This window comes from Theropithecus gelada, chromosome 15, assembly GCF_003255815.1.
Source record: "Theropithecus gelada isolate Dixy chromosome 15, Tgel_1.0, whole genome shotgun sequence".
NCBI lineage: Eukaryota > Metazoa > Chordata > Mammalia > Primates > Cercopithecidae > Theropithecus > Theropithecus gelada.
In genome coordinates this window covers 45,988,252-46,011,381 of record NC_037683.1, presented here as the reverse complement: position 1 = coordinate 46,011,381, position 23,130 = coordinate 45,988,252, and the positions used below count along the sequence as shown (strand labels likewise).

At 45.2% G+C, this 23,130-nt stretch overlaps 1 protein-coding gene across 11 annotated transcripts; it reads left to right on the top strand.

Moving 5' to 3' along the window:
* The first annotated feature begins 979 nt into the window (after nucleotides 1-979).
* Nucleotides 980-22,418, top strand: CLTA (clathrin light chain A). Of its 11 annotated transcripts, XM_025358966.1 has the most exons (7): nucleotides 980-1,397; nucleotides 8,086-8,123; nucleotides 9,638-9,755; nucleotides 14,814-14,925; nucleotides 19,661-19,714; nucleotides 20,989-21,024; nucleotides 21,969-22,418. In XM_025358966.1, the coding sequence occupies exons 1-7, from the start codon at nucleotides 1,181-1,183 to the stop codon at nucleotides 22,138-22,140; spliced, it is 747 nt and encodes a 248-aa protein (XP_025214751.1). In that variant the 5' UTR covers nucleotides 980-1,180; the 3' UTR covers nucleotides 22,141-22,418. The 11 variants fall into 11 exon arrangements, with proteins under 11 accessions (XP_025214751.1, XP_025214753.1, XP_025214752.1 ...); XM_025358968.1 differs by lacking the exon at nucleotides 19,661-19,714; XM_025358967.1 differs by lacking the exon at nucleotides 20,989-21,024.
* The last annotated feature ends 712 nt before the right edge of the window (nucleotides 22,419-23,130 follow it).

Genomic DNA, 23,130 nt, shown 5'->3' with positions numbered 1-23,130 from the left:
GGTGGTGGTGGTGGTGAAGGAGGTCTTCTGGTGGCCCCTGCATCAGCGCACCCCCTCAACATGAGCATGATTAACTGGAATCACTGTTATTTCTATAGTGTAGACAAAATCAGCCATGTAGCTATTAACATCTCCCCGATTTAAAAAGAAACACTGAACTTTCTTTTTCCTGCTGTCCTTAGCGAGGAAAGGTGTAAACACAAGAGACTGTAGCTAGTATCTTGGAAGTCCCCAGGAGACAGGCGTTTCCTCTTGGTCACTGACTCCCTGGGTGACTGACGCCCCTTGAACAGCAGGGCCACCGTGTTTCCCTTTGAAGCAAGTGATCCTTAAGGAATTTTCCAGGTTTAGTAACTTCTGTCTAGCTCTGAAAAGACGTAATGGCTGCAAAAGTGCTTCGTTGAAGAAAATAAGATATATTCATTTTTAAATAAAAATACTTACGGGCGAGAAAAATCGGAGTGGACTGAATCAATTACAGTAAATCTGTGGGCTCTAAGGGAGCAAATAATCCAGGCTGGCTGAAAGAGTTAAATATTTTAAATTTATAAAGCCAGGGCAAACACATAAAAGGATTCAATCTTCTTCTTCTTCTTCTTCTTTTTTTAAGGATTCAATCTTCTAACAATCCCGGGAGGGGGGCAAGAGCAGGATTCTTGTTTCCATTTTAAGAATGAGGAAACTGAGGTTCAGAAAGCCTAAGTGGCATGCCTCTTTAGTAATCGGCCAATCGTCGCCGCCTAACTTCACCTCACCTCCCAGTACAGCACTAGAGTCCCCTCAGGGGTGGCCGTCCCTGGTCAGTCCAGCTCCAGCAGGCCGGGACGGTAGGACGTTCCCTGTCAGGCAGCACTTCCGCCTCCCGGGGCCCGTGCAGCTCACCTCCTTCACCTCCCGCGCTACCCCAGTCACGAGTTGTTTTCGGGGGCCCGCCCCTCCACTTGCTGATTGGGTAGCTCCTGAACCATTGCTGTCCTCTGATTGGTTGTTCCTTTTTTGGCTCTCCAACACCGCCTAGACCGACCGGATACACTGGTAGGGCTTCCGCTTCCCCCTTCTCCCTCCTCCCGCTTGTCCTCCTCTCCCAGTCGGCACCACAGCTGTGGCTGCCGGGTGTGGTGTCGGTGGGTCGGTTGGTTTTTCTCTCACCGTTGGTGTCCGTGCCGTTGAATTGCCCGCCATGGCTGAGCTGGATCCATTCGGCGCCCCTGCTGGCGCCCCTGGCGGTCCCGCGCTGGGGAACGGAGTGGCCGGCGCCGGCGAAGAAGACCCGGCCGCGGCCTTCTTGGCGCAGCAGGAGAGCGAAATTGCGGGCATCGAGAACGACGAGGCCTTCGCCATCCTGGACGGCGGCGCCCCCGGGCCCCAGCCGCACGGCGAGCCGCCGGGGGGTCCGGGTGAGAGTGCGGTCGCGTTTGGGGCGAGAGGACTTGTCTGGAAACTCGGCCCACAGTGGGTCCGAGAGGTTCTGTGTGACTTGTGCTCCTTGCTGAATTAGGAGGTTAGGGAGCAGTGCAAAGAGGAAACGAGACCCTGGCCCAGTCATGCAGAAACCTAGGCTCGAGAAGCCTGCTCGGTTCTCAGCGTGTTTGAGTGCTTCTGGGCGCGGGCGGAGCGAGAAAGCAAGTATAGGGTGGCAGGCTTCGGAGCCGGAAGAAGCCCGTTCAATTCAGCAACTTTTCATTAAGCACTTGCTGTGCCTTTAGTCCGGTCTCTGAAGCAACCGCATTGGCGCAGTTTTTCCAGACTTATAAGCAAGTCTGAGCCGAGCACAGAACTCCAGTTATTAGAAAAGGAGGGCAGAAAAAAAATAAGAATGGAAATACTGTTTTTTGAGAGATACAAACAAAAGTAGCAATGCAATTCAGCATTTAAGCACTTAAGGTGTACAGAGTGTTGGATTACGAGGAGGAAGGAGTGAGTAGGGAACTCAGGAAAGATGGTCTAGGTCTGGAGAAAGAACTGCCAAGCGGGATAGGAGTTTACCATGGTTGAGCGATTGATTTACAGCTAGGACTTATGGAGCTCTCCCTCTGGGAACAGCTTTGGCAGGCAATATTGCCTAAGTAGAACCCACGATTAGCCTAAACCAATCAGGGAGGGATGAAGAGGTGAATAGAGAATGTTCTCAGCCAAACTCAAGTAAAAATGGGGCAGGTAGGATGGCAGTTTGACTTTTGGATGCTTACCTGTGTGTGATGCTTAGGATCATGAGTGGAAAAGACCTATTTAATAATACAGAGAAGTAGGAAATTCAGCCAGAAGAAATGAAATATGGCTTTTCATTCACTTAAAAATTTCCAACTAAGGGAGAATAGCGCACTATTGGGGCATATAGGAGTAGTGTCTACACTAATCTGATTTCAAACCTTAAGGGGCCAAGTAGGTAACATATACGAGAGAAGCTGACTTGACATGAGACAGTAGAAGTGTTGGAGACTGGGACTTTGGTGCACTATAGTAGTGCTCTGTGTAAAGGCATTCAGACCCAGCAATCTCAAGTTACTATGCCAGCCAGGCAGAACCTTTCGATGGATGGGTTGGGGAGGGTGCTGCTAGTTTGCAGCCTCTGAGTTTTTGACTGCACCATGTTGCTTCCTAAGCAAATCAGTCCCCTAATAAGAACTTAGTGGGAACATGTAATATGCCCGAATATGCAACTTTATAGCAAGTAGGTTGGACTGAACTGGGCTGTGATTGCGAGATGAAGTTGGCCTTAAGTGATTAGGAGATATTTTCATTGGGTGGTCTCTAACATTTGTCTGAGAATTTTAAAATTGACTTCTTAGATCCTTAGTTTACCTTCCTCGTTTAGTAGAAGAGAAACAATCCTAGAGAGAAATAACTTGCTTTAAAAAGCACGAGTTAATAGATGAGCCCCAAGTCTACCACATTCTGTTGTAGTGTTTAGTTGTTTTAGCCTGGGTGTGGTGCGGTAAGAGACAGGCAGTTGTGGCTGTCCCAGGTAGAACAGATTTGGGAGAAGCAGGACCCAAGATCTATAGTTGGAAGATTGTCCTGATTCAAGGACAGTGTTACCCTTACTGTTTTATCTCCACTACCTAGCAGTGTGTCTGACATGTAGTAGATGCTCACGTTTGACAGAGAAATGGGCAAAAATGTCAGATCCAAGGGTCCTGTGTAGAACTGACAGATCTTGGTGACAGGCAGTTAGGGAAAGTAAAAGGAAGAGAATAGAGTTGGATACTCGGGTCCTTTGTGCATCAAGCCTTCAGCAAAGGGAAGGAAAGAAATGGTTGCTGACTTAGTTCCTAGGAAGGACTTTCTTAGTGAACTAAGCATTTGGTGACTTAAAGCCAGATTCCTGACAGTGTAATTGAGGTTGGTAATATGCAGTGGTCAGCATTTCCTTTGGGGATTAGAGAACTGATTGGACACTTTTTCTCTCTTAGTTTTCTTTTTCCTTCCTTTTTTTTTTTTTAGGATATGCTCCAGTGGTTAAGATTCTATGCTATCCTAAACTGCTTGAGTGTGAGTTTAGCTTTGTGATCTCAAAGTATATAACTACCACCACTGCCCGGCCTCAGTTTTCTCCTTTGTAAAAGTTGCATAATATAATTTATAATGCTATGTGGCATCTTTAGGATTACATTAAAGAGTGTCTATAAAGTGCTTACAGTTATATAGTAAGTATCCAGTGAATTCCAGCTACTGTTAGTGGGAGAAAGGAGTTACAAGGCCTTTAGGCTTTGAAGTGTACTGAGTAAATTGAGAGGTTTTAGGCGGGAGCTCTCTTTCTGATGTATTATACAGAGGTATATAGGCAGTCAGCTATGACAGATTGATGAGAGGAAACTAAACTGGCCCCCAGCCTTGCGGAATGCTCCTATGGAGGATGGGCACAGGCAAAAACCAGAGAGGTTAGGGCTGAGCCTTGGATGACTCCCTTGGTTGTTAAGAGATCCAGAAAAAGAGACATAGGTTTAGAGGCAGGAAGTAACCAGCTGGGTGAAGTGATATTGAGGTAACCAGCTGTGGGGGGGATATTGAGGAAGAACAGGTGGTCTTGAAGGAGGCAGCACAAGTAGAGCTGTTGAAAAGCTCTTAATCATGAGGGCTGAGTGGGGGAAGAGAACAGGAGAGACAGGCCACAGACAGAGTACTGCAGTGAGGCACTATTACGGTGTTTTGTTGATTTGAGACAGAGCCTCGCTCTGTCGCCCAGGCTGGAGTGCAGTGGCGTGATCTTGGTTTACTGCAACCTCTGCCTCCTGGGTTCAAGCAGTTCTCCTGCCTCAGCCTCCCAAGTAGCTGGGATTACAGGCGTGTACCACCATGTTCAGCTAATTTTTGTATTTTTCTTAGAGACGGGGTTTCACCATGTTGGCCAGGCTGGTCTCGAACTCCTGACCTCAAGTGGTCTTCCTGACTCGGCCTCCCAAAGTGTTAGGATTACAGGCGTGAGCCACTGTGCCCGGCCTATTTGTTATGTTTTTGACAAATTACTTCTTTCTTTTTGGGTGGGGAGGCGGGGGGAGATGGAGTTTTGCTCTTATTGCCCAGGCTGGAGTGCAATGGCACAATCTCGATTCATAGCAACCTCTGCCTTCCGGATTCAAGTGATTCTCCTGCCTCAACCTCCCGAGTAGCTGGGATTACAGGAACCCACCACCATGCCCAGCTAACTTTTTGTATTTTTAGTAGAGATGGGGTTTCACTATGTTGGCCAGACTGGTCTTAAACTCCTGACCTTAGGTGATCCACCCGCCTTGGCCTCCCAAAGTGCTGGAATTGCAGGCGTGAGCCACTGCACCTGGTGACAAGTTAGTTCTTGTAGGAGAAAAAAGAGACACAGGTGAATTAAAGTGAAGCTTTCTGGAGAAGTAATTTTATTGGTAGCAGTGGTGGAGGGAAGTTTAGGGAAATCTCATGAGTGATAGTTAAGTATACTGCACATTTGCTGTATACCGGTACACTTTCAGATACCGGCAGTAGCTCCGCGGGTTAAGTGGTAGTGTCATATTTCAGATGAGAATGGATCAGTGTGGAAGTTGAGCAGTGTCCCTAAGGTAGCAAGGTAATAAATGGCTCAAGTGCAGCTTCAAACCTAGGTCTGCTTGACTTCAAAGGTTTCTGGAATGTGGAAAGTTGAAGGTGGGTTTGGGACAGTCTTTCACTTTGAAAACTTTGGCCCTTTTTCTGTCTGGAGTTCCTGAAAGGCCCTAGAAAGTTTCCTTCTGAAGCATCGTGTTGCTTAGTTTAGTTATCCTAGTAAGTCAAGGCCCTACATGTCCTTTCTGCATGTTTCCACAGCAACAGACGATCCCTTGGCTTGAGCCAGTTGTTCATTCTTGTAAGAATGTTAGTGCAGTAATACAGTAACTAATAAAGAGGAAAGCAGATGCCAGTGGGTCTGGAGGAGTCTTCAGACAGACAGCATGTGATTTTTTAAGGAGACGTGGGATGAGGATTGCTTCTTGTTTTACATATGGAGTAGTGATCAAAGTCTCTCATATTCCAGCCCAGGGCTGGACTATATTAGTGGATAGTTGGTATGTCAGCTGTACTATATTAACCATAATGTAGCCCTGGCCAGACTAGCCATTGTAGGATCTAGGATTTAAAACTATCTCACTCTTATGTCTTCACAAAAATAAATTCCAGGTGGATTAAAGAGAGACATTTAAAAAATAAAAGAACAAAAGTGAATATTTGTCTACCTCATGATAAGAAAGGCCTTCAGCATAAAAACAGATACAGAAATCCTAAAGAAAAAGTTGATCATGTCTACATACACAAATTAAGTTGTTCCGGGTGTTAAATTCCATAAACCAAATCAAAAGAGAAACTAGGGAAAATACTTGACTATTAATACAGAGCGAATACTTAGAGATCAAAAAATAGCAGGAAAATAGGCAAACTCAGAAAATTCAGTAAAGAAGAAAATCAGATGTTGGGTATGTGATTACCTTACTGGAAATAAGAGTGGCACAACAAAGCCACCGTGACTTTTTTTTCCGTTATCAAATTAGCAAAAATTTTAAAACATGATCAAGCACAGTCACTAGTATCAGGGAAGGTCTAAGAAATGGGGCACTTCTGCTGCCAGTAGTACTATAAACTGGTAGACTAATAGGAACAAGTGGGTAGGGTTTTAGAAGTCTTTAAAATACGTATCCTGAGTGGGGTGCGGTGGCTCACGCCTGAAATCCCAGCACTTTCAGAGGCCGAGGTGGGCAAATCACCTGAGGTCAGGAGTTCGAGATCGGCCTGACCAACAGTGAAACCTTGTCTCTACTAAAAAATGCAAAAATTAGTCAGGCATGGTGGCATGAGCCTGTAATCGCAGCTATTCGGGAGGCTGAGGCAGGAGAATCGCTTGAACTTGGGAGGTGGAGGTTGCATTGAGCCGAGATCGCGCCACTGCACTGTAGCCTGGGCAACAGAGTGAGACTCTGTCCAAAATAAAATAAAATAAAATAAAATAATAAAAAAGTATAAAATAAAATATAAATAAAATAAAATAAATAAAATCCTGGCTGGGTGCAGTAGCTCATGTCTGTAATCCCAGCACTTTGGGAGGCTGAGGCAGGTGGATCGTCAGAGGTCAGGAGTTCGAGACCATCTGGCCAACGTGGTGAAACCCCGTCTCTACTAAAACTACCAAAAAAAAAAAAAAATTAGCCGGGCATGATAGCTCACACCTATAGTCCCAGCTACTCAGGAGGCTGAGGCAGGAGAATCACTTAAACAATCCAGGAGGCGGAGGTTGCAGTGAGCCGAGATGGCACCACTGCACTCCAGCCTGGGCAACAGAGCAAGACTCTGTCTCAGAAAAAATAAAATACATATCCTGTGATCCAGCAATTCCTTTTTTCCTTTTTTTCTTCTTCGTCTTTTTTGTTTGTTTTTGTTTTTTGATTTTTTGAGATGGAGTCTCGCTCTGTTGCTCAGGCTGGAGTGCAGTGGCGCGATCTTGGCTCACTACAACCTCTGCCTCCCGGGTTCGAGCTATTCTCCTCCTTCAGCCTCCTGAGTAGCTGGGATTATGGGCTCAGTGCCACCACCCTGGCTAATTTTTGTATTTTTAGTATACAGAGGTGTGTTTCACCATGTTGGCCAGGCAGGTCTCTCCTGACCTTGAGTGATCCTCCCGCCTCAACCTCCCAAAGTGCTGGGATTACAGGCATGAGCCACCGCGCCTGGCTGTAACCCAGCAATTCTGCACCAAGGGATTTATTACAGAGGTGAAATTGAATATGCTTCCCCCATACTTTCACTAGTTTGATAAACTTCCTATTTCCCAAACTTTATAGAATGCTTTAAAAACTATATAGGTAGGTGGCACATGGCTTAAAGTAGTAAAAGGCCACTGACATAATGAACTACAAGAAACTCATTTTTGTACTGACATATAGGAGTAAAAGTCAACTAGGAAAATTAAGAAAAATGTGAGAGGCCAGGCATGGTGGCTCATGCCTGTAATCCAACAATTTGGGAGACCGAGGTGGGTGGATCGCTTGAGTCCAGGAATTCGAGAGCAGCCTGGACAGCGTGGCGAAATCCCCTCCCTACAAAACATAGAAAAATTAGCCAGGCATGGTGGCGCATGCCTGTAATCCCAGCTCCTGTGGGGACTGAGGTGGGAGGATCGCTTGAGCCCAAAAATGGTCGAGACTACAGTAAGCCATGATTGGGCCACTGTGCTCCAGCCTGGGTGACAGAGCAAGACTATCTCAAAGATGAAGCTGCAGGTGTCTGCTCACTATGGGTGATTCCAGGCCACACTTTTTTTTTCTTCTGCAGAACTTTCATAGAGAAACACTGTTCTCTGAGACTCTTCTGCCAGTCTTCCATTTGTTACCACTGTAAAATAGAAAACAGAAAACAAAATCAAAAGGTTTTGGACTTGGGAGCTTGAGGACAGATGTGTCCACATTTTGGTGAAGTTTGTATATAAGCACATCTTGGTTTTATTATTTTGTTGTATATAGCACCTACCACAGGAATAGCATTTAGTAGCTCAAGGTTCATACAGCATATAATGCTGTATTCTGCTGTACAACCCTTTGGCCCAGTGTTTGACCAGTCTTTATTGATAGACCAAAACCTTATGTCTTGCAGATGCTGTTGATGGAGTAATGAATGGTGAATACTACCAGGTACAGAGTACTCTGATTCTATTCATTGATAGTCATTGAGAGTTTTCCTTTCCTGTGATTTTAATTGACCTAGAAAGAAACCCCAGTCCTTTGACTTTCCTGGATGTATTACTGGCTGGTATGTTATCTACCAAAGTGGAAAGATTTAAAGAGAGGTAGCATTGATAAAAAGAGAACTGTTTTAAAATGTTATTTACCTGCCCCTAGTGTTACCACCTTTATTCTAAAGAAACTACTCTTCAAATGACACTGTGTTAAGTGCAGTAAGTTAGTACTAATACTTTAAATAGTTCTTCTTCCATCTTTGTTTATAGTCTGATTAGGTTAACCTGGTAATAATGTTCCTTAGTTCAATGAGTGGCACATGGAATAGTTCTGTAAAGATTAACATTTATTTGAGTCTTTTTTTTTTTTTTTTTTTTTTTTGAGACAGTCTCTGTTGCCCAGGCTGGAGTGCAGTGGCACGATCTCATCTCATTTGCAACTTCCATCTCCTGGGTTCAAGTGATTCATCCGCCTCAGCCTCCTGAGTAGCTAGAATTACAGGTGCACGCCACCACGCCTGGCTAATTTTTTGTATTTTTAGTAGAGATGGGGTTTCACTATGTTGGCCAGGCTGGTCTTGAACTCCTAGGCTGAAGTGATCCGCCCACCTCGGCCTCCCAAAGTGTTGGGATTACAGGCGTGAGCCACTGCACCTGTTCTATGTGGTTGCCTTTTTTGGGGGGCGGGGTTGGGGGGGTGGGACAGGGTCTCACTCTGTCACCCAAACTGGAGTGCAGTGGTGCAGTCTTGGCTCACTGCAACCTCCATTCCCCAGGTTCTAGCAAATTCTCCTCCTGCCTCAGCCTCCCCAGTAGCTGGGATTACAGGCACACGCCACTACCACCTGGTTCATTTTGTATTTTTAGTAGAGACGGGTTTCACTATGTTGGCCAGGCTGGTCTCGAACTCCTGACCTCAAATGATCCACCCACCCCAGCCTCCCAAAGTGCTGGAATTACAGGCGTGAGCCACCGTGCCTGGCCTATGTTGTTGCTTTTAAGGTAATCCTTTAACATTTTACAGCAGCCACCATTGTTGTTAGAAACAGGGGTTCTGACTGGTTGCTTGTGGTGGCTCTGGCCGGGTGTGGTGGCTCACGCCTGTAATCCCAGCACTTTGGGAGGCCAAAGTGGGCAGATAACCTGAGGTTAGGAGTTCGAGACCAGCCTGGCCAAGGTGATGAAACCCCATCTCTACTAAAAATACAAAAATAAGCTGTGTGTGGTGATGGGCGCCTGTAATCTCAGCTACTTGGGAGGAGGTGGAGGCAGGAGAATTGCTTGAACCTGGGAGGCGGAGGTTGCAATGAGCCAAGATAGTGCCACTGCACTGCACTCCAGCTTTGGCGACAAGAGTGAAAACTCCGTCTCAAAAAAAAAAAAGAAGAACCAGTGGTTCTAACTCAGGTGAAGTGCATTTTAGGAAGGAATTTTTGGTATTAATATAGGACAATTGTGTTTTGTGTTAAGGAAAGTAATGGTCCAACAGACAGTTACGCAGCTATTTCACAAGTGGATCGATTGCAGTCAGAGCCTGAAAGTATCCGTAAATGGAGAGAAGAGCAAATGGAACGCTTGGAAGCCCTTGGTAAGGAATCCCTTTCTGTCTTTGGGTATCTGTTTTCAGTGGAGTAGTTGACCTGGACTCTACTTTTATTCCTTTTTACTTCAGATTAACCGGTGTCATTGTCTGATCTTTGGGAAGATATCTTCTCAGCCTGAAGGTTACAAGGCTACCTGCCCAGAGATGCCTAATCATAGGCCATTGTGTGAGGAGTAGAGTAGCCGGAGAGCCCGAAGATCCTCTCACAGGAAGAGCATAGTGATGCTATTACTGACCTCAAGAGTAGCCTCAGGTGGTGTTTATAGGGTGCTGTGTAAATTTGAAAGATTCAAGTTTCACATGTCCATGGACTTTCACAGTCCGTTTTTCTTTTTTTTTTTTTTTGAGACAGAGTCTCACTCTGTCACCCACGCTGGAGTGCAGTGGTGCGATCTCCGCTCACTGCAAGCTCCACCTCCCGGGTTCACACCATTCTCCTGCCTCAGCCTCCCAAGTAGCTGGGACTACAGGCGCCTGCCACCATGCCTGGCTATTTTTTTTTTTTTGTATTTTTAGTAGAGACGGGGTTTCATCACGTTGGCCAGGCTGGTCTCGATGTCCGACCTTATGATCCGCCCACCTCTGCCTCCCTAAAGTGCTGGGATTATAGATGTGAGCCACTGCGCCCGGCCTCCATTTTTCATTTGAAGGCTGAATTAATTTAAGGTAACATGAGGAAAATGAGGTATGTTAGCAAAAATGTACAATTTGTTTTTCCTACCTTAATATCTCTGTAAGGTAAGTTTTACAGGTAAGAAAAGCGGAGGAGAGGTAGAATAAGTATTTGGAATACTCAGCTAAGAAATGGTAAGAGTCACAATTTCAGCTGAAGTCTGCCTTGCTTCAAAGTCACTACGCATCCCCATCAGCCACATTGCTTTCTAAACATTTAGTGCGCATGACCATCTAGCCACATGGCCTGGCGTTTGATAAAGAGATGTGTACACAGAGTGTCGCCTGTTGGTTCATGATCAGGGGAGACTTGTGTCTATACATGGTGGATTGGAGAAGTATGCAGAGTGTGAGGACATAATCCACATTGTGGCCTTTTGTTTTTTCTTTTTTTAATCAGCTGACTTTAAGATTCATCTTTTCTCAACTTTACAGAACAACTGAAAGAAGAGGAAAATAAATGTGTGCACCCCCAGAATCAGTAATTAATATTTCACCATATTGGGTTATCTTTATATAAATGATATGTTTTAGACATATACACACATACACAAATTGTTCTGACTGACCTACTTTAAGATAAAGACATCATATACTTCGTGTCTAAATATTTCAATGTACACCTCCTAGAAATAATGACATTCTTCTATGTAACCACAGTGTCAGCAGTATTATTCCCTCTTGGGAACTGTTAAACTGGTGAAAACATGAGTCCTTATTTTTCAGATGGGATAACTGACACACAGAAATAGGAAGGGACATGACCCAGATGACACAGCCAATTAATGCCAGATCATTTATCTCTCTAGTCCTTTTATCTCTCTAGTGCAATTTAAGTGACTTTCAGAACAAAGAACACACTTAATATTTGAACCTTTATAGCACCATTCAGTAGTAATTTCTTTGGTGGAAATATTCTTTATGTGTACTGTCTAGTATGGTAGCCACTAACCACATGTAACTGTTAGTACTTTGAAGTGTGGCTTCACATTTCAAGTGTGACTGAGAAACTGAATTTTAAATTTTCTTTAATTTTAATAAATTTGCATTGAAGTAGCCACATGTAGCTAGTAGCTACCATATTGGACAGTGGAGCTGTAGGAAGATGAAAATAGGTCCTAACAGCTTTGGTCGTTGTTTGTTCTTTGTGTCTTTTGAGTATGCTTAGAGCCAAGATTTAGCTGGTCTTAGTACTGCTGGAGTATCTTTCATGTTACAGAACCCAAACCACTCCAAGTTGGAGTGCAGTGCAGTGGCACGATCTTGGCTCATAGTTTCCCCAAGCTCTAGCAGTTTTTCTTCTCCATGGAGAGAGTCTACTTTGGCGTCTGGAAAGATTTAATTTTTCAATTATGAAATTGGGTACTTGGGGAATACTCTTATGAACTGTTTTCTTAATTCAAAGTGCTTTTTTGAGAGAAGTAAAACATTTGGCCTTGCATTCCAACTGAATTGTATTCACTTGGTTCATGAACAAGGTGTTCCTTCAATTTCACCTTTTTTCCTTGCAAAAACTGTGAGAAAGCACACGATGCCAAAAATAGAGAACTGGTGCCAGTGGTTTTCAGCCTAGCTGCTGGCTACATTCTCAAGTAATTTTCTTTTCTATGACCAGTAACGAGGGTGGCCAGAATGGAAGGCACCTGTGAGTGTGCTTTGCTGTCTAAAGGGACTCTTCCTCTTCATCCTCTGAGGGGAAGAATTCTAAATTAGTATTGCAGTGGCACTAAAGCTGCAAAAGCCAGAAGACCAATTTAAATGTACTGTTTTATACAGTAACCACAGTCTGTTCAGCAGGTCACCATTTTTATTTAATTTTTCAGAGATAAATTTTATATTTTAGACCTAATGTATAATAAATTTTAAGTGAACATCAAAATACATAGAAAATACTGTCCAATCAAAAAGGTAATTATTTGGAAGTAATTTCACCACGATTGAAAAGGGGGCCTTACATTTTAAATTAGGTATTGCCACATGGCACTTCTAGCCCACGGCTTCTCATTGCAGCATAACATCTTCCATTCCACACCCATGCTTCATGCCATGATAGACACATGTTAGATGTTTACTGTAGAGCTGGGTGGGGTGGCTCAGGTCTGTAATCCCAGCACTTTAGGAGGCTGAGGTGGGAGGATCACTTGAGCTCAGGAGTTCAAGACCAGCCTGGGCACCATAGTGAGACCCTATCTGTACTAAAAAAAAAAAAAAAAAAAAAAAAAAAAAAAGGAAAAAAAAATAGCTGAGGTTGGTGGTGCACACCTGTGGTCCCAGCTACTTAGGAGGTTGAGGTGGGAAGATCACTTGAGCCTGAGAGATTGAGGCTGCAGTGAGCTGTGATAGCACCACTGTACTACAGCCTGGGCTACAGAGCAAGAGACCCTATCTCAAAACCAAAAAAAGTTTACTATGTATACTTTATAGTCATCAGTGAAAAATCTGAGAAAATGATTCTTCTGAATGATAGATGACCTTCCGACAAATTAGATACCAAGATGAATGTTCTTTCTAACCTGAAACTTGGGGGAGTTTCTAGCTGCTATTAGGCTTTTTCTTATGGTTACACACAGCCTTTTGCAAGTTGTTACTGTAAGACCTTTCTTGCAAAGGCCCTAAAAATGCCCAAGAATGCTTCATTTTTCATCCCTTCTAGTAGTTACTTGACGCCACTACTGCTTTCTACTGTCCTTCTCAAATACACTAATTACAGTTTGGGCTCTTGCTCTGCACTTTCAAAACTCTGTCCAGATCACTGGTGGCCACTTTCTAGTCACATTTTGTGATTATTTCTAGGCTTGCCTCCCTTTCTGTCCCTCCCTTTGGAGGAAGCATAATGAGGTAAGCAAAGTGTAAGCTTTAGAGCCAGATCTGGGTTTGAATCTTGGATCTGTCACTTACTATAACCTTTAGGAAGTTCACTCAAACTTTCTGAGCTTTAGTTTTCCTCACTGTTGTAAATGGGATCAGAATTTACCTTCTTGGGATTGTTGTAAAGATTGAGTTAGATGTCTGTAAAACACCTGCCAGATAGAATATCCAGAAGAACTTGTTTAAAGTGAAGTATCAGGTTAACTTAAAGTGTCAGCTGCCTCAGTAGCTATGACATGTTGACATGTATTTCTTTTTTTTGTTTTTTTTTTTTTGTTTTGTTTTTGTTTTTTGAGATGGAGTCTCGCTTTGTTCCCTAAGCTGGAGTGCAGTAGTGCGATCTCAGCTCACTGCGACCTCTGCCTTCCAGATTCAAGCGATTCTCCTGCCTCAGCCTCCCCAGTAGCTAGGATTATAGGCACATGCCACCACATCCAGCTAATTTTTTGTATTTTTAGTAGAGACAGGATTTCACCATGGCCAGGCTGGTCTCGAACTCCTGACCTCAGATGATCCACCTGCCTCGGCCTCCGAAAGTGTTGGGATTACAGGTGTGAGCCACCACGACCAGCTGGCATGTATTTCTTTATCTCTCACCATTTACTGATGTATGTCTCTTTCCCTTGTGGGAAAACCATATTTAGTCCTCAGAAACTTCATGTTTCATTTTTGAGAATCCAATCTAGCAAACCTGCTAGGTGTGCATTTTCTTGCTCTCATTTCTAGAACGTTTAGGTTACCTGTTAACAATGATCCCATACCTCTACCCCCTGCACTTCTCTCCAGTGGAGTTTCTTTTGTAGCTCTGCCCTGGCTCTGCCACAAACACACTCTGCAAACTAGGAGTAGATGCTTTGTGGTCCTCTCTAGTGCTAATATTCTGTGTTCTAGCATTCTCTGGTTCCTGAATCATCTCTACTTTTGGTAATTGTCCTAATAGCACCCTGCTTTACTCAAGTGCTTCTACCATATTTAGTTATTAGAGTGCCACCTTGTGTTCCACAAAACCATTGTCAAACCTAGAATATGGACTAGTTTGGGAGAAGAGTTAAAAGATTAAGATGAATACCCTACTCTGAACTAAATATTGGCAGCATTGGTGAAGAATTATCTATAATTGTTTCTCCCCCCATTGGTGCCCAGATGGCTTTTTTCTTATTATTAATAAAAGTCAGTATTTCCACATACAGCCTCCTCTTTCGCTCTGCCAAAAACAAGACAGAACAAAACTAATGACCCACTAAGATGTCAGTGGACTGGGATAAGACCAGGAATAGGATCCAGGAATAGGACTGTGGAAAGGAATAGAAGTACTGAAATCAGAGTTGGTTGTGCAAACAGGGAAAACAGAAGTTTATTTTCCCCTCCCTCCTCTTCTTCCCCAACATGCACATAAACGTGGACCTGCATCCACTGTAAGTTCATTAAGACCAAAATAAACTGATGAACTTCAGTTTGCACTTTGCCTCAGTTGTATTGTCTTTCTCTTCTCTCCCTTCAAAGATGCCAATTCTCGGAAGCAAGAAGCAGAGTGGAAAGAAAAGGCAATAAAGGAGCTAGAAGAGTGGTATGCAAGACAGGACGAGCAGCTACAGAAAACAAAAGCAAACAACAGGTCAGTCCATGGTGGTTGTAGCACATTTTGTTTTCCAAAATTGAATCAAATCCATTCTCAGCATCCAATCTAGGTTTTTGTCTTCTGCCTCCTTTAGTGTGAAATGTCTGCAGTTTTTAAAGAAAGTGCTTGAAACAGGTAGCAAGTCTCTCAGGTTTTGTGAGCATAATTCACCCTATTGTTTAGCCATCCCAGCTGTACTGAGCTTAGCTCTCTGAGAGTTTGGTTAATAAATGATGTGATTCAGCCAAGGGAAAAGTTACTTTTCATGGAACCCTGAAATGAAAGCTGGGTGTCATGAATACACCCAGATCTAGTTACTTTGGATATGATTATAGACTTGGTCCTGTTGAGTATCCTAAATATAGCCCTGCCCTCTGAAAACCCCTTCATGAAGGGGTCCATTGGCAGGAAAATGTGCTTTGTAATTAGACAGCCAAGAATGTTCCAGCATAATTACTTTAGAATTGAGGGTTCTGTGGGTACTTATCTGTGCCTTAAAAAGTCTTGAATTGACTTATTAAAAATACTCTGTTTGAAATAGATTTTATTTAGTTACTGATGGTTAAGGAGCTGTGAGGAGAAAAATGCTTTCATTCTCATATCACCACCCACCAGCAGCTGGGCTTTAATGCCCTGCACTTTGAGCCCTTCTTGGAAGCAGCAAAGAGAGGATATGTGGTGTTGCTTCCTTCAGGGCAGGCAGCTTCAGAGCCCAACTTTCACCAAATAGTCAGTCCATTCACTTCAGTGTATAAACGGGCCAGACTGGGCCTGGGGATATTTTTAATTTTCAGGGTAGAGCCTTGGGTTCCTGTACACCGAGGCAGGAAGCAAGTTGGGTTAAGTGCCCTTATCTCTGGCAGCTCTGTTAGACAGAGATGTGGCAGGAGAGAGAGCTAATGGCTTTGCCAGCCAGCCAGTGCCATTGTGGGTCAAGTATGACAGATCAGTTGGACTCTCTTTTGTTTACTAGCAGCCCTTCAGCTCATTGAATTCCAGCTTGAGCCTGCATTCTGGTCACCTTCCTCTGGGGCGGTGTGCTCAAGGAGTGCCTGTCAGGTTCCATGTGGAGTTCTGTGGGACTGCTGTCTGGTGTGCAGGCTAGGTTGCCAGTGGTGATGGCTTCCATCAGCTATGTGGGGCTGTTGTCGAGCCTGTGGTCAGTAGGTGGTGCTGACAGGTCCAGGCTCCTGTGTCCTCTGCTCCTTCAAGATGATTTTCTCCCAGGTGCAAGTTCAGATCAGTAAAGCCAGGTGGGGACTGTGTACGAGCACCCTGTGAGCCCTGGGAACTCCCCTAGCCGGCGGCCCTGGCACTTGAGTTTAGTTTGAAGTACTGTAGCCATGCCAACCCTCCCTGCACAGGATCTGTGATGCTTCAGGAACTTGACACGCAAATTTTCAAACTTAGATAATGAATATGTTGGTAACAGCCTTTCTGTTGCAGAAATTTTTTCAAGGAAGTTTTGCTAAACTGTCAAGAAAGGGATACTCTCTGTATACAGAATCCATTGTTCTCAGAGGGAGTAATGACACCTGTTTTTAGGAGCTTAGTCTTAAAAAGTTTAGTCTCTCCAGGCATTGAGTTTGGGCCTTGGTACCTTTCTTTACTTGGAACTGTAAAATGCTGGGTAAGCTGGTCTCACAGATGAACCTCTTAAGTTCCAGAGAGAAAAAGGGACTTTCCCACCACTCACTGAGAATGTAGAGCTGTTTAGGAAGCAGGTCACTTGCCTTGTGGGAACCTTGCAGCACAGGGCTGACCCTGAGAGCATAAAGCTAGTGGCACACTAGCCATTGTCAGCAGGGCTCTAGGACAGAAGAGATGGCTTTTACACTTTATTCCAGTGATTCTTCACTGGTTGGAGGTGGGAGCCATTTGAGAGTCACTTTGGGGGACTTCTTCCAAGGGTCTGCACCCTCCCTTGGAGATTTTTATTTTTATATTGCTGACTACTCCCCCCTCCATCCATGTTTGACTCTAAACTTGAGTTCAAAGGAATAGGTCCCATTTAGATGTATAAAGTAATTCGTCCTTGTTATCTGTCTATGGGTAAAGAGTGAATATTTTTAGAAAAGAAAAGAGAGGCCAGACACCTTGACTCACACCTGTAATCCCAGCACGTTGGGAGGCTGAGGCGGGCAGATCACTTGAGGTCAGGAGTTTGAGACCAGCCTGCCCAACATGGTGAAACCCCATCTCTACTAAAAATACAAAAATTAGCCGGGCGTGGTGGCATGTGCCTGTAATCCCAGCAACTCGGGAGGCTGAGGCAGGAGAATCACTAGAACCCGGGAGGTGACGGTTACAGTGAGCTGAGATTGCGCCACTGCACTCCAGGCTGGGTGACAGTGAGACTCGGTCTCAAAAAGAAAACGGGGTGCTCATTTCAAGCAAGTATGATTCTCGGATGTTAAGGGGACCCGAGAGATAAGGCAGAAAGGTGAGAAGTTTGAAAGAGGAAACTCGGAGACAGGAAGGGCATCCAGTTAATTGTGAGAGCATCGTCAGGCCTCCTGCCTTCCAGCTGCCTCACCACTCGGTCACCAAAGCAGTAGGAGCACATCGCGCCTGGTACTGCACTGGGGGTTGGTGTGTGGCCGGCAGACATGGTTCTTGCCCTGCACAATCTGTAGTCTATTGTCAGTCCCCAGACTGCCTCTCCCTACTTTTATCCCAAGTTGGGGCCTCAGTGTCATGGCACAAGAGCTGTGAATTATTCAGTGACAGCCATGGAAAAGAATTTCCTTTTCATAGGAGCCAGCCAGAGCAGTGACTGACTCCTGCAGCTGGATGAGTTTGCGCGTCAAGAACAACCCCAGAACATTTACCCTATTACAGGTAGCACTTGTGCTTGTCAGCTGTTTCAAGGCTTGAGAAACTTTGGGGAATGCACAGTTCTCAGAGATGACAAATATTTTTTTCTATGCCCACTTTGAGGCTGTTTATGGAATGAAGTTCTGCATTGTATTCATGCCTCCAGAGCTTGTCCTGGGGCAGGCATTCCTCTTCCCTCCCGTCTGCCGAGCCTCCCTGAGCCTCTTCCTGCCTTGGCTGAGGATTGCTACTTTCAAGTGAAAGACAAGCGGAGGGCCACCTGTGTGTGTGTCTGATTTTCTGTTTGTTCTGGGCCTGCAACCCTGACAGGGGATATGCTTGTCACTGAGGAGCTTTGGTCTTGGGCTAGCTGCAAAGGAGCAAGAGCCTGACATTCAAACTTTGTTGTCTTAGTGATGATTTGACAGGAGTCGTGAAACCTCTACTCTTCTTGTGGAGGGAAACCCAAGTTGAAATCGATCAGATTTAGCCCTTTGTGTAAACTAAAAGGATTGTGGCTTTACAAGCCAGCCTGCCTTGCCTTTTCCTCCCACTCATTCTGCCCACAAACAACTCTGTTTTCCTGCTGAGTCACTTTAAGTTACAATCAGCCTGCTCTTTTTGCCTTCTTTAAATTCCCACAAAACACCTCCTGTGTGTAAACCAAAATGGGAAAGAAGGAAGGGCATGTGTGAGCTTCAAAATTAACTTAAATTAAAATTACTAGAATTTGCCTTCAGATAAATATGTGAGGTTAGCTTAATGACCAGGCATGGTTATCCTTGAAAAATGTCTTTCCCCTCGCCCACCCCAAATCGACTTGACAAAGGACAGGGTGAAACTCTGTGAGTGAGGTTCCCTACCCAGCCACAGTGGACACAGTGGACTGGCTCCCTGAGCCCAGGGAGTCAGTCCAGGGCAACAGTCAAAGCCAGCCTGGCCCCTGCTGTAAAAATTTCTTCACCCAGTCTGCCCCCTCCTTCCTGTCTGAGAGCCCTGCCACATTGAGAGTTAAGAAGGGATGAAGTTCTGGATTCTGGGCTGTGCCTTGTCAAAGCCAATTGAGTCTGGTGTAAAAATATTCAGAAACTGTACCCGCTTCTTGAGCAGAGAGCCATATTCAGAAACAACATAAGCCAGGGCCAGGATCCTAGTCCAGTGTTCTTCCCACCAGACCACTCGCCTCCAGCCGTTTTTTCCTGTAAGGTTGAGATTTTAAAATGACCAAATGTGTTTCAGGATTCTGAAAATGTATCCCACCCAGCCAGTGTGGGGAAGCAGTAGTTGGATAATCCAAGATAAAACTGGCTTTGGGTCCTAGCGCATCTGGTATCTGGCAGCATTCCTGCCCGGTGATATTTACTGAGATAGGCAGGAAGGTGGCGTGACTTTCTGGGCACACACCAGCAGGGAGAAGCATGGCTATGTAGTAGAAAGAGCCCTGGACTTAGGGCCAGGCTGCCTTGGTTGTGAGTCCTGAATGCTGCCACTGTGGTGTAGCCGAGTAAGTTGTTTCATCTCTAAGCCTCAGTTACCTCATCTGTACAGTGGGGGTGAGAACAGTCAGGGTCATAGGTTGTTAGAGTTAAGGATTGAATCAACATAATGTATGTGAAGGAGCTTAGTCCATAATTGGGTGCTTAATAAATGCCCATGTTGCTGGGGTAAGCCAAAGGGATGAAGTTGGCAGTACTCACTCTGTCGTGGAGCAATCCCCATGTCAGAAGACCAGCGGGAAACCAGTCCTGCTGAAGTCTCCAGCGCTGGAAGCCTCACGGGGGTTAGGAAGGAGCCTTGGGAGCAGCTCCTCAGAGCACAGTTGCACCTCAATTGTGGATTTTAGATGTTTCTGCTTCTCAATGTTCTCTCTTTTTTCCTGCCTGCTTGCCTGCCTTTTGGACCTCTTGCTGTCTAGGGTGGCAGATGAAGCTTTCTACAAACAACCCTTCGCTGACGTGATTGGTTATGTGTATGTTGCAAAACTAATTCCTTTTTCTTGTGATTCTTTCTACTTTTTGTTTAGAGTTAATGCTCCTTTTATGTCACAAGTTGCTTTGCTTTTTAAATTACTTCAAATTGGCATTTTGGGGGCTGCCTAAGAATTGATAAGTGGGGTATGATCCGTTGATGAATCTTCCAGAATTGTGACTCCCTGCATCCTCTGATGACCATTTTTCATATTGGGGGTTTTGGAAGGAAGAAAGCTAACTCACTTTCAAAATGTGTCATTTGCGATCTTATCTGGGAAGGGTTTGAAGCTCGGGGAAACTCGGCCCTGTTGCTCTTGCTGCTGTCACTGCTGCCATGCCCTGTTGCCTGCCTGCCTCAGGTGGGAAGGAGGTTTCCCCACCTGGGAGCAGGTGGCAGTCCTAGGAGGTTAGGAGCCAGTGAGCAGCAGCACCTTGCATTGCCAAAGTCAGAGCTGCGGGGCAGCATTTTCCATACTTGGTTCATTCAAATGATGTGGGGTCATTTGCTTTTCCCTCAGGCAGAAGAGTCCAGAGCAGAGGAGGTTGTCTCCAATGGGTGTCTATAATTGTTCTTCTGTGGTCTCGCATGTCAGAAATTGCTATTTAGTGGTCAGCTTCTGATGTCCTGTCTCCTAGCACAGGGAAGCCCCCAGCTTTGAGATCAGGATAGTTGAAGTGTCTGATATGGGCCACTTGGGCTTCTCCCCCAGACCCCTCAAAAGAAACCTGCATCTTCGCTGGAGAAGGTGTTTTTCTTTTTTTTTTTTTTAAACGATTCCTGTTATCAAAGCAGTGTTGCTGAAGAGTTAGAAACAGTTCTCATTGTCTCCTCCTCAAAAATTAGGGCTGGCTTTACAAGAGAAGTAAGGGTGGGATGGAAGAGGAGAGGAACCTGTAAAAGGTGGACGATGAGCTCAGGTCTGTAGAGCCTCTCAGGGCCTATGACCTTGAGATGTTCATCCCCTTAGAAGACAGAACTGGGTTTCCTGGGCCCCCAGATGCATTTGCAGTGAGACTTGTGAAATGCTGGACTTACAGGTGGTGTTTGATTTGATTTCTGCACATTCTCTCTGGAGTAGAAATGGAGACTGGAAAGGTCGAGTCTGGTTTTGCTGGGCAGCTGGGTGGCCAGCAAAGCCAGCTGCACGTCCCTAAGCACAGATAGAGTGGCAAGGGCATGTCCAGCTTACTGACCATCTGCATTGAGCTCATTCTCATTTTCTATATCTGACTTAAAGTTTCTCTCGTTTCTTTTCTTCTCTTCACCTTTAAGCACAAACATAAACCATCCTTGCTACAGCCTAGAACAGTTAAGTAAACCTTTCTCACTGCCCCTAACTGTGTGTGCCATGAAGTCGCAGTGTTGTAGTAGCTCTGGGCTTCAGCGGTGTTTGCCACGGCCATCCCTGTGATAGTGCCACCCCTCCGTCCCTACAGACCAGTCATCTCCATTGCTTTTGCTTTGCCCGTGATGCTTGTTGGAGTAGATGAATATAGTGTGTCTTACTGCTGTCCTTTCCGGCTGTAGCTCCCACCAGTTAATTCCGAACTGGGGGTGGGCTGACCTTGATGTGAAAGAATGTTGGAGCAGCATCCTGCCAAAAAGCAACTCACGTTGGCTCTCCTGCCAGTGTGCCCTGAGTGGCCCCAAGGCACCTGGCTGGAGGGAAAATGGCAAACTTTTGGCTGACTGGAGAATGTCCTAACAAACCCCCTTCCAGAATGGCTTTAGTCTCTAGTGCCTGCTAGCATGGGAGCTTTGTCTTGAATTCCTTTTGATCTGCCCCGTTTCTCTCCAGCCTTAGGAATAAATCTAGAGGCTATTGTGCAATGATCTGTGGGCTTTTAGAAGTCTCTAAATTTCCTTGAAATTCAGTACAGCCCAGCATAAACTACTGAAGCTCTTGACCAGCCTGCTGCTTTGTTCTTGTTAATAAAAGCAGTGTGTAGCTGGCTAAGGACTTGTTTTATTAATGCTCCACAGGAGCAGAGACAGCCAGACAGAGAGACATAGTGAGCCCTGAACCAAACACCTGTATTCCAACATTTTACACAGTGGTCTGGGCACCCTGTGCCTAGGAGAGCCAGCCACGTGTCTACCTGAGTCTGACCTGGGCCAGGGACTGTTATCTTGGGAAAGCCAGAATGCCATTAAGAAAGGGACAAACAGGCAGTTGCTTGTGTAGCAAGGCAGCCACCAGGTTGCTCAAAGGGGGTTCTACATAAACCAACATATTTTGTTGTTGCTTCCAGGGCAGCAGAAGAAGCCTTTGTAAATGACATTGACGAGTCATCCCCAGGCACTGAGTGGGAACGGGTGGCCCGGCTGTGTGACTTTAACCCCAAGTCTAGCAAGCAGGCCAAAGACGTCTCCCGCATGCGTTCAGTCCTCATCTCCCTCAAGCAGGCCCCGCTGGTGCACTGAAGAGCCACCCTGTGGAAACACTACATCTGCAATATAATCCTACTCAGTGAAGCTCTTCACAGTCATTGGATTAATTATGTTGAGTTCTTTTGGACCAAACCTTTTTGTCTTTAGAGTTGATCATTGTTTGTGATTGCATGTTTCCTTCAACTGTGTTCTCCCTGGCATTCAGAGAGGAGGGGGAGGAGCAAGAGGAAGGGGAGGGAAGCCTCCCAACAATAGCCTCAACCTGTGCTTTTGTGCATTATTCTGAGAATAAATTTCTGTTTCAAACTGTATTATGTGAAGCTTCTTTATTGACCTCAAGATGTGTTGTAGTTTGGAGTGAGGTTGGAAGGGTTGAGGAATTTCCTTGAAATTTGTAGGGCTGAGGAGGCACAGCCACTGGGCACACAGCCCTGCCTTGAACTGAGATAGCGCCAGGATCTAGAGTGGGATTCTGTGGACATTTTCATTTGAGAAGGGAGTTTAATGGCTGAGGGGGTTATAGCGCCGGGATCTAGAGTGGGATTCTGTGGACATTTTCATTTGAGAAGGGAGTTTAATGGCTGAGGGGGTTATAGCGCCGGGATCTAGAGTGGGATTCTGTGGACATTTTCATTTGAGAAGGGAGTTTAATGGCTGAGGGGGTTATAGCGCCGGGATCTAGAGTGGGATTCTGTGGACATTTTCATTTGAGAAGGGAGTTTAATGGCTGAGGGGGTTATAGCGCCGGGATCTAGAGTGGGATTCTGTGGACATTTTCATTTGAGAAGGGAGTTTAATGGCTGAGGGGGTTATAGCGCCGGGATCTAGAGTGGGATTCTGTGGACATTTTCATTTGAGAAGGGAGTTTAATGGCTGAGGGGGTTATAGCGCCGGGATCTAGAGTGGGATTCTGTGGACATTTTCATTTGAGAAGGGAGTTTAATGGCTGAGGGGGTTATAGCGCCGGGATCTAGAGTGGGATTCTGTGGACATTTTCATTTGAGAAGGGAGTTTAATGGCTGA